The sequence below is a fragment of the Castor canadensis genome, chromosome 5, assembly GCF_047511655.1.
Source record: "Castor canadensis chromosome 5, mCasCan1.hap1v2, whole genome shotgun sequence".
NCBI classification, from domain to species: domain Eukaryota; kingdom Metazoa; phylum Chordata; class Mammalia; order Rodentia; family Castoridae; genus Castor; species Castor canadensis.
The window spans coordinates 167785950-167801608 of NC_133390.1; the positions used below are offsets into that span (position 1 = coordinate 167785950).

Genomic DNA, 15659 nt, shown 5'->3' on the forward strand with positions numbered 1-15659 from the left:
CCTTCCAAAAAAAAAAAAAAAGATAAATAATTGGGCACTGGTGGCTCATGCCTGTAACACACCTAGCTACTCAGGAGGCAGAGATTAGGAGGATTGAGGTTTGAAGCCAACCTGGGCAAACAGTTCATGAGACCCTATCTTGAAAATACCCATCACAAAAAGGCCTGGTGGTGTGGCTCAGGTGAAGGCCCTGAGTTCAACCCTCAGTACCGCAAAAATAAATAAATACAAGCAAAAAAGAATTTCTTAAAACTACAAATTCCATTTTCTTTATAGTTAGAGAGCTATTTAAATTATTCATATTGGGTAAGTTTTTGCAGGTTGTGCTTTTCAATGAATTGTTTCTCAACAAACTTGTCAAATTCACATGTGTAGAACTACTCCTAGTAGTCCTTTTCTATCTTTTTAATGTCTGTGGGAGTCCAGAGGAATATACCCTATTGCATTCCTGACATTGATAGGTTAGGTTTTTCTCTCCTTATTCTTTGTCAATCTTTTCTTTTTAAATTTTCTAGGGCTAGAGGAATAGCTCAAAGGGTAGAGTACCTGCCTAGCAAGTGAGAAGCCCTGAAGTTCAAACCCCAGTACTGCCAAAATTAATAAATAAAGTTTCCAATCCAGAACCTGAAATCCTCTTTTAATTTTTACTCTCTTTATCCCTACAAATTCAAGGTGTAGAGATGTTTCTGGATATGTAAACCTTCTAAAAAGTTGTGGATCACTTTGAATATCATCCATGTCCACAAGTTTCAGAAATCCCTTCTCTCCTTTAGGCTTCTGCTGAGATGGTCAAGAGAACAAATACCTTTAAGCTTTCTGGAATCCCTGTTGTTTGAATCAAATCTCTGAGGCACACTTATAATCTGTTTAGAGCTCTTTTATCTGTCTGAATAGTACTGTGAAGCACTGCTTTAAATCTTTCTGAGATGTTAGCACAGATTTGACAGTCATATTCTCAGTTTCATATTTGGAACAGGGTTTTCTGGCAGTGCCCTAGATTTAAGCTCTGCTAGGAAGCCATTTCTTAATTTTACCATCATTTGCCATTTGGAGAGGCAGAGCATTTTCTAAACGATGAAGTCTTGGCTCTTGCATGTTTAACAGTCCTCCTTTACTTCAGTTTCTCATCTCAGCAATTTTGACATGTGGGACAGGATATTTCTTTGGTGCTCATGTAGCAGGAAGGGGTGATTTGAGAGGGGCTCTCCTGTGCATAGTAGGAGTCACATGTCCAGGACTCTGCTAACTAGATCCCAGGAGCATCCTCCCCATCACTGACAACTAAAAATGTCTTCAGAAATTGCCAGTTGTCCTTGGGAAAGCATACACTCTTAGTCAAGAACTGTTGCTTTAGTTTCTTTTGCCTCCTGCATTTCACTATAAGCAGCAAAAAGAAACCAGGTGACACCTTCAACACTTTACTAGGAAATAACCTTAGACCACCCAGTGGGCACTTTTTCCATCTTCTGCTTCACTGCAGCCAGCAGGGTTGCTAAGCTTTGTACCAAACCTATTTTCCAGTATTTACCTGGGCTTCCTGTCACCCTCTGCAGCCTAATCAGAGACCTGGGCTTTCATTAACACCTCCTTTGTGCCATTTTTAGGTTTTTACTGTACATGTCTCGAAGTTCAAAGCCTATTTCCTGTGCTCAGATATTATGTATCTTATTGAATGTCATATATGCAGTTTAAAAGATTGTTTATTCTACCATTATTTAGTAAAATGTCTGAAAAATGTCAATTCAAACAAGTTAGCAATAGTGTTAAGTTCTCACACATTTTTTTGGTCTACTTGTTTCTATTGAATCAATAGAGAAGTGTTGAAATCTCTAGTAAAGTAGATTTTTATGTTTGTTTTTTTTTTCCTGTACTGGGGTTTGAACTCAGGCCTACACCTTGAGCCACTCCACCAGACCTTTTTTTTTTTTTTTTTTGTGAAGGGTTTTTTGAGATGGGATCTTACAGAACTATTTTCCCAGGCTAGCTTTTGAACCGTGATCCTCCTGATCTCTGCCTCCTGGGTGGCTAGGATTACAGGCGTGAGCCACCAGTGCCCAACTTTTCTGTGTATTTTTGAAGCTGTGTTACAAGGTATATTTACGTCTTGTTGATGAATTGTACCTTTTATCATTCATAATATCCCTCTTCATCCCTGGTAATAGTCCTTCTTCTAATATAGACTTTGGTATTAATGTTGACACTCCAGCTTGCTTTGACTACTGTTTTTATGCTGTATCTTATTCCATCCATTCACTTTTAGCCTATGTATTTCATTATATTTAAAGTGACTTTTTGTGGGGAGGGTGGTACTGGGGTCTGAACTCAGGGCCTCATTCTTGCTAGGCAAGTGATCCTCCACTTGAACCACATCGCCAACCCTTTTTGCTTTATTTATTTTTCAGATAGGGCCTCAGGGCCCAGGGCCTAGGGTCAGCCTTGGACTACAGTCTTTCTACCTACACTTCCTACATAGTTGGGGTAACAGGTGTGTCCCACCATGCCCAGCTTGTTTGTTGAGATGGGTCTCATTAACTCTTTGTCTGGCCTGGCCTCAAACCAAATCCTCCCAATCTCTGCCTCCCAAGTAGCTGGGATTGCAGGTGTGAATCACTATACTTGTTCTTCATTCCAACATTTTTATGGTTCTATATTTATCTCCAGTATTAATTTGTTAATTATTATTATTGTTTGTAGTACTGGGAATCTAACCCAGGGCCTTATGCATGCTAAGCAAGCACTCTATCACTTAGTTACAGCTACAGCTCACTTATATCTCGTTAAAAAATGTAGTGGATGCTGGGCACTGGTGGCTCACACCTGTAATCCTAGCTACTCAGGAGGATTGTAGCCCATGCAAATAGTTTGTGAGACTTTATCTTGAAAAAATCCATCACAAAAAAGGGCTGTGCAGTGGCTCAAGGTATAGGCCCTTGAGTTCAAGCCCTAGTACTGAAAAAAAGAAAGAAAGAAAGAAAAAGTAGTGGTGCCCTTGCATTTACAATATATGTCTTTATTAATCACCATTTACCTTCCAGTAATATACTACTTCTTAAATAGCATAAACATTCTATAATAGCATATGTACAATTTTTTAAATCATTTTTATAGTTATTGTCATACATTTTACCTTTACAGTGTATATACTATAAACCTACAATGCCTGGCTATCTTTTGCTTTAGACAAGCAATTATCTTTTAAGATGATTAAAAATGAGAGAAATGTAGCTCAGTGATAGAGTGCTTGCCTAGCATGTGCAAGGTCTTGGGTTGAGCCCCAGCCCTTCAAAACAAGAGGGGAGGAAAGAAAAAGTGGAAGGTGAGAAATGTTTTTATATTTACCTTTATTCTATTTCCATTCTTCACTTAGACCCAAGCTGTCTTTGATAAATTCTCTTTGAACTTACTTGACCGTTTCATGTAGTGCTGCTCTGCTCTGCTCTGTTTTTTTATTTAGCTCGTCACTGTTTGAAAGATATTTTCACTAGATATAGAATTTGGGGCTTTTAGTTTTTTCCTTTCAGCATTTAAAAAGGATCACTGTATTATCTTCTGGTCATATAATTTCTGATGAAAAATCTGTAATTCTTTTGTCCTTTTAGGTAGTGTTTCTTCCTCTTCTAAATGCCTTTATGTTTTTCTGTCTTTGGTTTTGAACACTTTGACTATTAATATTCATGCTATTTGTTGAATGTTTGTGTACTGGTATGGAATCTTTTTTGTATTATTTTGAGTTTGATATCTTTCATTGTTTACAGACAATTATTAGCTATTATATTTACATTTTTTTCTCTGATTCTTATCCTTCTAGAATCTAAATTACTCATCTGTCAACTCTAAGAGTTACTTCTGGTTTTTGTTTGTTTCATGTTTTTTTTTCTTTTTCTGGTTCAGCTTGAGTAGCCTCTGTCTTGATCCATCTTGAAGTTTCTGATTCTTTCCTCAGCTGTGTTGAGTTTACTGATGAGTCTGATAAAGGTGTTCAAATAATTTCTGGGGTGTGTGTGTATGTGCATGTGTGCACAAGTGTTTATTTCTAGCATTGCCATATGACTCATTTTTATAGTCTCCATCTCTGCTAAAATTACTCTTCTATTCATTTATGTTGTCTTTATTTTCCACAAGCCTTTCACATACTAGTTACAGTTGTCTTAAATTCTGTCTTAAGCTGGGCACTGGTGGCTCATGCCTGTAATCCTAGCTACTCAAGGGGCAGAGATCTGAAAGATAGAGGTTCAAAGCCAGCCTGAGCAAATAATTCAAGATCCTATCTTGAAAAAACCCAACACACACCACCACCACCCCCACCCACACACACACAAAGAGCTGGCCGAGTGGCTCAAGCAGTAAAGCACCTGCCTAGTGAGCATGAGGCCCTGAGTTCAAACCCTATTCCCACCTCAAAAAAATTTCTCTCTTAAATTCGCAGGTAACAATCTCTGTGTCTTGCATCTGGCTGCTGGTTAAATTTATGTGTGTTGTATTATTTATTTTTTTAGCGGAACTGTAGTTTGAACTCAGGACTTCATGCTTGCTATACAGGTGCTCTATCTCTTGAGCCACTCTGGGAGCCCTTTTTTGTGTTGGGTTTTTTCAAGATAGTGTCTTGAGCTATTTGCCGGGGCTGGCTTTGAACCATGATCCTCTTGATCTCTGCCTGCTGAGGAGCTATGATTATGGGCGTGAACCACCAGCACCCAACTTGTGCTATGGTTTTTGACTCATTTCTAGACACAGTATATAGACCAGCAGGGACTGAATACAATATTTTTTATGGCTGGGAACTGCCCTAGCCCCTTCTGTTGGGTCATTAGTCTGGGCAATGAGTTAATCTCGACAGGGGTTGAGTTAGGTTTGGGTTTTGTTGTTTCTATCACTACTTCATTATCTGTGGCTCCCACAAATTCTATGCTCTTGTGCTAGTCACATGGGCCTTTAGCAAATCAATAAAAAATTCAGTTGAACTCTTCGTACCCTCCTGCATGGAGACTTCAGTGCTTTCATCCCATTTCTTCCTTGAGGCTCCTGTCTTCTGGAATTCAGGTTAATCGACTGGTCTGCAATCTCAGCGCTCTGATAGGTTTGACAAAAAAGTTATGATTTTGTAGATTATCCAACAATTTCAAAAAAATGTTATTAGTGTGGTAATATGCCCTTCCTGGCTTTCTATAGTAAGCTATCTACTTCTCATTTCTCTTTTCAACTCTTCTGGCCATCCACTCTTGGCCTGCTGCCTGTCTGACCTTCGGTGACACCCATCCAGCTTAGCCCTCTGAATTATTTTCAGTGTGGATGTCCTCCTTCCTCCAATCATTCTTGTGGCAAAAATCTGGCAGTAAGATGGGTCAGAAGTTTCTGATCCTTCATCATCTTGGATTCAAAACAGTCCATGGAGTCCTGTTCCTACGGACATCTGAGAACAGGGAGGCGACTTTGGGAGTTGAGCTTCAAACACTGTGCTTCTGACTTGGCCTCATTCTTCTGCACTAGAAATGGGGCCAAGTATCTACTCCATCCATTAATGAGAAATAGGAATCAAACATCCTAAAATATTTCTTGGAAGATGAAAATTACAAGTGGGTAATTTTCATTACCCAGCTGGAAGAAGTGGTTATGATCAGTCTCTGGAGGCAGTCTACCTGGGTTCAAACTCCATCTCTACCACTGACTAGCTGTGGGATCTTGCATGTATTTCCTCACCTCTCTTCAGTTTCTGTATCCAAAAGGAGGACACAATAATAGCACCTCCTAGGACTGTCAAGAGGAGTGTAAGAGTTGACATATGTACAACACTTGTAATAGTGACTGGCACATAACCTCTGCAGAAGTGTTAACAGTTAGGGCTCCCTTCTGATAATTTCAGAAATTTGTGGCAGAGAGCAGTTCCTTTCCTTTCTTAGAATCATTATAATCAAACAGCTAGGGTTTAGAGAGCATATCCAAGTGCCCACATCCTGTACTAAGTATTTTAAAGAACTATCTCATAAGAAGTAGGGATTAATTATTCCTAGTTCACAGGTAAGGAAACCAAGGATCAGAGAAGTATTTGCCCAGCTGGCTAGAGGCTGCAGTCGGTTTACAACCCAAGGAGGACTGTACAATGCCTGCGTTCTTAACCACTTCCCTTGTTGCCTCCCACAAACTAGTTTCCATGCTTGTAAACTAGTGGGAAAGCTGCTTGCTGTATTTATCTTACAGGGTTGCTTTTAAGTCCGAATAATACAAGAGTCGGAGCCTTAGATATTTGTAGAGTGCTGTTGCCCTGACAGGGAAACCTGGATGTGACGGGATTTTTCACACTTCCATCCATCCTTCACACATGCCCTTCCCCCTCTTCTCTGCTTGTTGAACTCATTTCTGCAAGACTCCACTCAGAAATCAGCGCCCGGATTTTATTCTAACAAGGAGGGGATTGGGTCAGGGGGTGCACATCAGCCTTGGGCTCTGAACTGACCAAGCTGACTGCTGTGTGGGGAATGGAGTAGATGGGCCAGAGTGAACACAGGAAAACCAGATAGAAGGTACTACAGTGGGAGGCCAAGTCAGAGAGGGCAATGGAAAGGGAGAGGAATGGTGGGTTGGAAAGACACTTAGGAAAGAGAATCCGTAGGAAATGGAGGTGTATTTTAATGTGGGCGGTGAGGCAGAGGGAGGTGCCAAGGATGAATCCTAGCTAGCTAGTTAGAGGATGTTTGTTGAACGAATTACCAAGTGACCCCAACACACACACACACACACACACACACACACACACGATGGGTAGAGTGGCATGGGCATGGAGTCTCGGTCCCAGGAGCTGCTAGACACTTCTGACACTGGTCTGAGTCGGGAGTTGCTGCGGGGAGCAAGCAATTTCTGCCTCGCCCTCCAACCCCGGTGGACCGGACGTCCAGCACCCGGCTTAGCACCGTGGTGGTGTTGGCTCCTAGCCCGCGTCTAGGGGCGCGGCGCAGCGGCTCACCCCCTCCAGCCCTGACCCGCCCGGTCCCAAGCCCACCCCGCCCAGTGCGCTGGTAGGTTGGGCGGCGGCTATCTAGTCCCGGAGCCAGGAATCAGGAACAGCCAGGTGAGTTCCAGGGTCAGGGGTCGTCCATCGCAATGCACCTGTCTTGCTGGATAGCACTTGGTCCTCACCCCGCCTTCGCCCAGCGTGCGCCTCCAGGAGAAGTGCGCGCATAAGCGTGGCAAGTGCGGCCGAGGGTGCTGAGAGTCAGGGAGCCGGTGCGTGCGCGTAGTCGTGGCGTGGGCGCTGCCCAGGAGTCGGAGCGCATTAAGTGAGCGTGGGCAAGGAGCCGGCGCGTGGGCCCACAGCGGGTCTGTGCTGTGCGGGGGCGGCGCAGAGGCATCGGGGCGGGCACAGAGCCGCGCGCGGGCGTCGGCTGCAAGGCTGTGCGCGGAGCAGTGCGACCGGTCGGAGGAAGGAAGGATGCGTGCGGGTAACTTTTTGCCGGCCCTGCAAGTACGAGTAGTCGCGATACGGGAGGCTCCCTCCCGCCACCGGGCGAGAGCTGAGCCAGTGTGCCCGCTGCTGCCCTTCCCCCACTTCCGCCTCCCGCCTCTTCCTCGTTCCCGGCTCCCAGGGCCGTCGGTCCCCCGGGAGACCCGGAGGCGCAGCCCCACCCCGGCCGGCGCGGCTCGCTCCCACGCCCCCGCCGCCGCCTCGCCGGAGCGGACACACTGAGTCAGCGGGGGCGCCGGGCGCTGCAGGTAGGGGCTCCCGCGGCGGTGGACGCAGGTGCCACGCGAGACAGCGGAGGGGCCGGAGCACGAGTGGAACGGCCGGGGGTGGGGGGAGCGCCCTCTTCCGACCCCTCCCTTCCCCCGCCGGCGCGGCGTGTCCCTTTTTAGGGAATTCTTTCTCCCTTGCCTACTCCAGTGCGGGTGGGGCTGAGACGAGAGGGAGTTCTCCATTTCTCTGCCTTCTGCCTAGGTTCCTGCCCCTAAATCTCTTCACTCTTTTCCCAGCACCTATTGTCGCGTAAACAACTCCCTTGCTTCAGCTCGCGGTTCCGCAGCCCCCGGAGGGCAGCCCCTTCATTCTCGTGAGATCAGTGGGGTCAGGGGAAGGGAAGGGGAGAGGTGAGGGGGAGGCCTGGAGCCCATGTTCCTGTCGGTTCGCCCGGAGCTCTCCTCCCCCTCCCCGCTGCTAGTGCAGACGGCCCCAGGGCCCTAGGTATTTTTAGCGTTGTGACCTGGGCCGCAGCTCTAAACCTTTCCTAGGAATCAGCGTCAGCGCCTCCCTTCTCCGCAGCCGGCCCGACTCCCCTTACTTCCTTGGCCCACTCGGTTTGGGTCCCTCTGGTGCAGCTTCAGTGTCTGTGGGAGCTGGCCAGGGTTTGGCATAATCTCAGGGCAGATGAGGCGGTGTACGGAGGGTGATGGTCTAGAAGTCCCCCTGCCCCTGGTGATAGGCTCAGAGCAGAATGCCAGGAATGAGATGGAGTGAATCCACAGGGCCTGGGCAGGCCCAGAATTCTGGTGTTCTGGAAAGCTGTCAGTAGTGGGGGGCAAGAGGCCTGGACTGAATTGGAGCCAGGACCCACCCTTCCACTTCCTACTCACTGACTAGCAGGGAGATAAGACAGATGTGTCAGAGAAGAACATATAAAGAGCTGTTGGAGTTCAGAGAAAAGATGGCTATTTCCTAAATAGCTCACCTTCACAAGTGGTGTCTTGTATTTCAGCCAGGTAGGAAGATTATGCCATTTCAGATGGGGAGACTGAGGCCAGAAAGATGATTTCTTTAGGGACAGAGCCAAGTCTGGAAGTTAGGTCTCTGATTTCAGAGCAAGGACTTGGAGGTGATGGGGATGGTGGTAAGGGGTACATGTGTAGAGAAAGAGAGAGGGCATGGGGGGATTGTTCCTTTAGCTTTCATCTGACTTTTGAAGGATGGGGAGGAACCAGAGTTGCACACTAGAGGAAAAGGAGGACCCTCCACCCCATCATCTCTATCCAGACCTCTTCCCTGACCTTCTGAGAGGAGCTGGGTCCATTAAGCGAACAAAGCACCTCTCCTGTTTGGGCTGAACCAGCCCCTCTGAACCTTTCAGAAGGGCACATACGGAGAGTTAGTTAGCAATTGGCTGCCTTCCCTGAACACAGAGGCTATTTCCCCTGTGCCTGGAACTGGCATCCCCTTTGTGGATCTAGGGCAGGCCCTGCCTTTGCATGAGACTTGAAGGTTGTGGGATGGACTTTGTTTCAGAAAAGAGAAAGAAGTAGCCAAGGCTAGAGGTATCCAGGCTGGAACCAGAGGCCCTACTGCAGGAATGCTGGTTGCAGTGGGGTTCCCTAAGCCCAGGCCTCCACAGTCTCCTCTCTTACCATTACCACTCTACTTATCTTGCTCCTTTACCCTTCAGGGGCTGACATGGACCCAAATCCTCGAACAACCCTGGAGCGCCAGCAGCTCCGCCTTCGGGAAAGGCAGAAATTCTTTGAGGACATTTTACAGCCAGAGACAGAGTTTGTCTTCCCCCTGTCCCACCTGCATCTTGAGTCACAAAGACGTAAGTTTCAAGTCCTATGGAGCAGAATTAGGGTAGGATAGGGAGGATGTCCTGAGGGTCTGGAATCTTGGGGGACTCTTCCCTTTTGTTTTCTTGGCCCAGTAAACTTCTGGTTTGGGATTTGACAGGTAACTGACCATTCTCTCAGCTTCAGCCTGGGTCCTTCTAACTCACCCCTCTTCGTCTGCAGCCCCCATAGGTAGTATCTCATCCATGGAAGTGAACGTGGACACACTGGAGCAAGTAGAACTTATTGACCTTGGGGATCAGGATGGAGCAGATGTGTTCTTGCCTTGTGAGGATCCTCCAGCAACCCCTCAGACGTCTGGTATGCCCCTCTGCTTTTGGGGACTTGGGCACCAGTCAACCAGAGCCAGATGTTGGAACTCTGAAATGAGGCTACAAGACTGAGCTGGGGAAGAATACAAGTACAGGCTGGAAGTGGGTGTTTTGCCAGCAAAATAGCTGTCCATTCTGATTTTAGGGAATTGTTTCTGGGGCAACAGATCCCTTGTCCAAAATTCTAGGAATGGCCATTTCCTTTGTCTTTTTAATTTCATATTTGTGAAATTACTATAATTATAAAATGTAAAATACAGTGTTTACATTAGACAACTTAAACAATCTTAGTCATTGTAATAATATTTACTGAGTAATTTACTAAGTTCCTAGTACTGTACTAAAGTACTTTCATGTATTATTGCAATTAACAATGTCCGTGGTGCAATCTCCATTTTATAAAGAAGTTAGGGGGCTAGAGATGTAGCTCAGTGGTACAGTGCTTGCTTACATTCATGAAGCCCTAACTTTGATCCCAGAACCACAAAAAAAAAAAAAAAAGAGGCTCGGAGAAGTTCACCCATATAGCCAGAAAGTAGAAAAGCTATCTAACTTGTAAGACATATGCTTAACTTGTAAGACAGATTATCTCTTATTTAAAAGTGCCGCTGATCCAGGTGTGGTGGCACACAACTGTAATTCCAGTACGCAGGAGGCTTAGGCAGGAGGCTTAGGCAGGAGGATCTCAAATTTGAGGCTAGCCTGAGCTATATAATGAGACCCTGTTTCCAAACACCAAAACAGAATAAAATAAAAACCAAAACCACTAAAACTGCTACTATTTATTGTTGGCCTACTATGCCAGACATTTGATAAGCATTCTTTGATTTTATCCTCAAAACCTTATGGAATGTAGGCATCCCTTTTTTAATAGAGGAAAAGCAAAGTCCTTGAGAGGAAAAGCTAACCAAGCTACTCAGCATAAAGTAAGCAATGTAGATAGAACTTGAACTCTTGCATTGATTGATCTGACTCCAGAGCCCAAATGAGATGTGATATAGAAGGAGCTGGAATCCAGGAGATGGAAATTCTAATCCTGGATCTTTGTTGGACTGGTTAAGTGATTTTGGACAAGTACCTGCCCCTCTGTTCACTTCAGTTTCTCAGGCCAGATAAGCTCTTTAAGAGTCCTCTGAAGTCTTATTGGTGGCCCTGACCAGCTCTTTTCTCTGGGCAGGAGTGGACGACCATCCAGAGGAGCTAAGCCTGCCAGTGCCCACAACAGACAGGACCACATCCCGGACCTCTTCCTTGTCTTCTGACTCCTCTACCAACCTCCATAGTCCAAACCCTAGTGATGGTGGAGCAGATACACCGTTGGCACAGTCCGATGAGGAGGAGGATGGGGTTGATGGAGGTGATGGGAGGGCAGAGCCTGGAACCTGCAGCTAGCAGTTGGGCCCCTCCTGCAGACTGACTGAGCTGGCTGTTCTTCACGTGAGACCACAAGCTCAGCCAGAGTACTCCGGGAGAAGGGCAGACATTTTACTTGCAGTTGGCACCGAAGGGGGAAAGGATGGTAAGCTGGTTTACCTTTTGGAGCGTAACCCTCTCCTGCTCTACTGCTAACCTTTTCCTGCGGCAGCCCTTCCCAGTGTTGGGTTTACTTCTGAAGTAGGACTTGCAAAGGAGTAGATGGTAGATGGGGTAGGGCAAGATGCCACTGCTTTTCTTAGCACTCCTCCCTCCTCCAAATTACCCTGTAGTCTTCCATTACAGTCTCTTAAACCAGTGTCTTTTAATGGACGTGAACTCCTTAGCACTCCAAGTGAGGTGGTACTCCAGCCTATCCTGCCTCTTTACATCCTTTTGGAACAGGGCATGGTGTAAATAATAAACAAATAATAATGTATCAACCATTCCACCTCATTCTTCACATTGCAGATACCAAGTCCACTATATGTCCTTAGCTCTCTATCCCCATCATTTAATCCATTTATTCAAGAGTACTTATGCAACACCTGTGCTGGGCATTTGGAATACAGTTCTGAACAGGAAAAGCTGTGTCCCTGCATTCATGGAGTTTACTGTCTGTGGGAGAGAACAGTAAATACCACAATTCACAGTGTAATAAGTAGCACAATGAGGTAGTACTATGGCACCAGACATAGGGGCATTTTATCCTAGCTTATGGTAATTTAAGAGCTGATTTTTAAGCATAAATCTGAAAGATGATTAGGGGTTGGCAGCATCCAGGCAGAAGGAGCAGCTTGTGAAAATGTTAAATGGAGAGAAACAGCCTTGAGAAACCGAAAAGCATTCAGTTTGGCTAAATTGCTGCTTATGAGGACCCAAAGGGAGAGGTAAGATTGACAAAGGTCAGGTTGTGAAATGCTTTGAAGCCTGTATTAGGTTTCAATTTGACTGCTAGTAAAAGATCATGACTTAAAAGATAAAAATATATTTCCTCATATAAAAGAAGTTCAAAATAAGAGGCTGTGTGGGAGCTCTATAGTACTGAGCACCAGGCTCCTTTGTGGCTCTTTTTGATTAGCCATACAAGGCACATGACTTACATTCTTATTGATGACTTATGTATAGACTGGCTGATAAAACCCTGGCCATCGTGACTTTGAAACTGGTAGAAAGAAGGAGAAGAAATGGGGGATGGGCAAAGAGGGCATAGCCTGCCCACCTAAGCATTTTTGGAAGTTCTAAGCAATAGCACTCACTTTTATCTCATTGACAAGAACTTGGTAACATGGGAGATGTTCCATTTGTACATGTTTTATAGACAGAGGACACAGCATTTTCCTAAGAGAAAGGAAATTCTGGCCTTTGGAAAGACAGTAACCCTTTCAAGTCACTGAAGTACCAATGCATCTGATTTCTGTACTACCTGACAGATCTGAGAAGCATCCTGGCTACTGGGGAAATGGTAATAGCCCTTTGGTAGGGTATTCTGCTGTCTTGAAAGAATTAGAGTTTTGTTACTGAGGAACAAGAGTACAGAAGTCACTGTGTGGGGTATTAGCAGTTTACAAATTAGAGACCACTTTAAAGAGTCTGAACTTAGCTGGGCGCTGGTGGCTCATGCCTGTAATCCTAGCTACTCAGGAGGCAGAGATTAGGAGGATCATGGTTTGAAGCCAGCCTGGGCAAATACTTTGGAGACCCTATCTTGAAAGAACCCATCTCAAAAAAGGGCTAGTGGAGTGGCTCAAGGTGTAGGCTCTGAGTTCAAGCCCCAGGACTACAAAATAAAAAAACAAAAAAAAGAGTTTGAACTTTATTGGGAGTAATGAAGGATTACAACTGGCTGGACTTGCTTGTACAAAGGCTAATTCTGGCTGCAATGTAGAGAATCTACAATGTAGAGGGAGGCAGGCGCAAGACAAGTAAGTAACATGTAATCTATGCAAAAGATAATGGTGACCCAGAAGTCAGTGGTTAGCTTACTTATGTTGAAGCAGGGTTTTAAAAAATAAGCAACATTATTCACTCAGTAAATATTAAATGTTGAAATTAGCATAGGTAAGACACTGATCATGGGTGGCCTTGTAGATATGAGGTAATGGCAAAAAAAAAGGAGAAAAAGATACAATCCCTGCTACCCCTGCTGTCATGGAGTTTGCAGTCTAGTTGGGGCCCAAATGTAAAACTGCAACTATGACTAGGAGGCAGTTAGCCTATTCAGAGAGGCCACTAGGGTGTTTGCCTTGAGGAAATGGCATTTTGTGCTGAGACCTAAATGACAGTAGGAATTTAGAAGAATGGCTGGAAGACCACTTGTGGACTACTGATTGAGGGTGATCAGAGTGGATTCCTGGAAATAAGAAGATGATTGTAGCCATCTAGTAAGAGAGATGAGCTAAAGTGGAGGTAGTGGGAAGTGGAGAAAAGTGGAAACAATTAAGAGATTTAGGAGGCAAGTTCCAAAAGCTTTTCAGTGGGTGAGTGAGAGAGAAAGGGGTTAAGGGTACGTGGTTGTTTCTACCTCCTGCAACAGGATGGTTTGGAGGTCCTCGACAAGATGAGTTTAGAAAAGAACAAGGTTTGGAAAGGTTATAAACTTGGCTTTATACTTGTTGATTCTGAGGTGCTTGTTCAGTAGGTACTTGGCCTATAAGTGTGGATTTGGGTGAGAGAATTGGGCTGGAGGATTAAAGGAGTTATCAGTATATAGGTGATAAGTGAAGCCATGTGTGTGAATGAACTTGCCCAAGGAATGTTGAGCAAAAGGAGAGGTTATAGGACCCAGCCTTAGGGAACATCAGCTCATTTCTCTCTCTCTCTCTCTAAAAAAAAAAATATCATTACTGTTCTTCCCTTCATTTATCAAAACACTACCCATGAGATCAGTGACCTTCAGCCATCCAGGCTGAGTGACAGGGCTTCAGTCCTTGTAGATCTACTCTCTGCAGGAAGTCATTGTGACTGTTCCTAAGCACTCTTCCTAAAGACAGAAACATGAGAAATTCAGGGAAGTCGGAGGGTTTTTCATCTTTCCTTGTCTCTAGGAAACTAACTTGTGAAATGACTCTTTTGTTCAAAAGTCTGTGGGTCCAAGTTGAGATCATCCAACAAGTTGTACCAGGGCCTTGTCTAGGGTTTTTCTGGGTTGCTCATGACTTTGCTGTACACAAATGGCAAAGTTCCTGTCCTCTTGTGCCTTCCCCCCTTCTTTAGCATAGCAAGACTCTACCTCCTGTCTTGAGTGGCTAGGCCTTCTCTCAGGCTGTGGCTGTGGTCCGGACAATTCTGATACGCAGAACTTCTTAGCTCTTGGGATCACCCCCCTTCCCTCCAGGGTGAATGATGGGAAACTGTACTAGTTGGTTGCCATCAACATGCCAATAAAACTTAGTATCCCAAGCATACAATGCTAAGGATTGTGGGGTTTGGGACAAGGAGCCTGTCTGAGGAGAGGGATCTACAGCCTTCTTGAGAGGAAGAATTGTCTGTGAGTCTCTGGGAAACCTTCAATTTAACTGCTAATGTGTTCCAGCCCTAGACTGGAAAAGTCTAGGGTCAGGTCAGACCACAGGATCACTTCCTGGTTAAGACAATGACCTCTCCTCCTGCCAAACCACAGGGGGTTGGCTGGCCTTCAGAGTCACCATCTTCCTGCCGACTATTTTCTAAGGCCACACAGTACCCATGGAGATGGGAGGATGATTTGGAGTCAACTCCAAGTTACAGAGCCTAGTTTTTAGTCTCCAGGCCACAGTGTGGTTTCTTTCAGTTGCATAGGCTTGTCACCAGTGAACATCATGAAGAGATTCAGGAGAGGTGGGAAGACAAACTCATCCTTGTAGAACCCTATGCTGTGGAAGAAATAGGAGGGACTATAGTTCAGATTTCCTAAAAGGCTTACTCTGTAGAAATCCCCAGGAATGCACCGAACTTGACTGAACAGCATGGGAATGTGGGGACAACATAGATCTGTGCTATGATGTTTAGTCTGTTCATTCATTCAGACATTATTGAGTCCATCTACTATGTGCTAGCCTCTTGCATAGGCACCAGAAACACCAAGGTGACCAAGAGCTCTTCCAGGAACAGATACAGCTAAAAATAATGGAAAAATGATGAGGGATGCAGCAGAAAGGACTGTAGCCCACTAGAGGAGAAGGAATGTAAGTCTTCACTAGAGGTGGCTGGGTCTTGAATGATGGGATAGGCAATTTCAAAATTAAAGCATAAAAGTACAAAATAATCACAATGATGGTAGCTGCCTTTTAAAAAAATATTTTGAGGTTAGTAATATAAACTCTAGTCCTGCATTCATCATTCTTTGTGATCTTGGGAAATTACCCATTTCTTCATCTGTGTGTGATAGGGTTGCTCAAATAGATGCTATGCATTTAT

At 45.0% G+C, this 15659-nt stretch overlaps 2 protein-coding genes across 2 annotated transcripts in view; both read left to right on the forward strand.

Moving 5' to 3' along the window:
• Positions 1-9501, forward strand: part of Sys1 (SYS1 golgi trafficking protein) — a 38233-nt gene extending 28732 nt beyond the window's left edge. The window contains exon 4 of the mRNA XM_074074854.1: positions 9363-9501. Within this exon, the coding sequence (XP_073930955.1) occupies positions 9363-9369 (7 nt within the window). The 3' untranslated portion in view covers positions 9370-9501. The remainder of the gene's footprint in view (positions 1-9362) is intronic.
• On the forward strand, positions 7316-11700 carry Dbndd2 (dysbindin domain containing 2). Its single transcript, XM_074074853.1, has 4 exons — positions 7316-7433; positions 9363-9509; positions 9700-9837; positions 11026-11700. Exons 1-4 carry the CDS (start codon positions 7424-7426, stop codon positions 11238-11240), a joined length of 510 nt encoding a protein of 169 aa, XP_073930954.1. The 5' UTR covers positions 7316-7423; the 3' UTR covers positions 11241-11700.
• The last annotated feature ends 3959 nt before the right edge of the window (positions 11701-15659 follow it).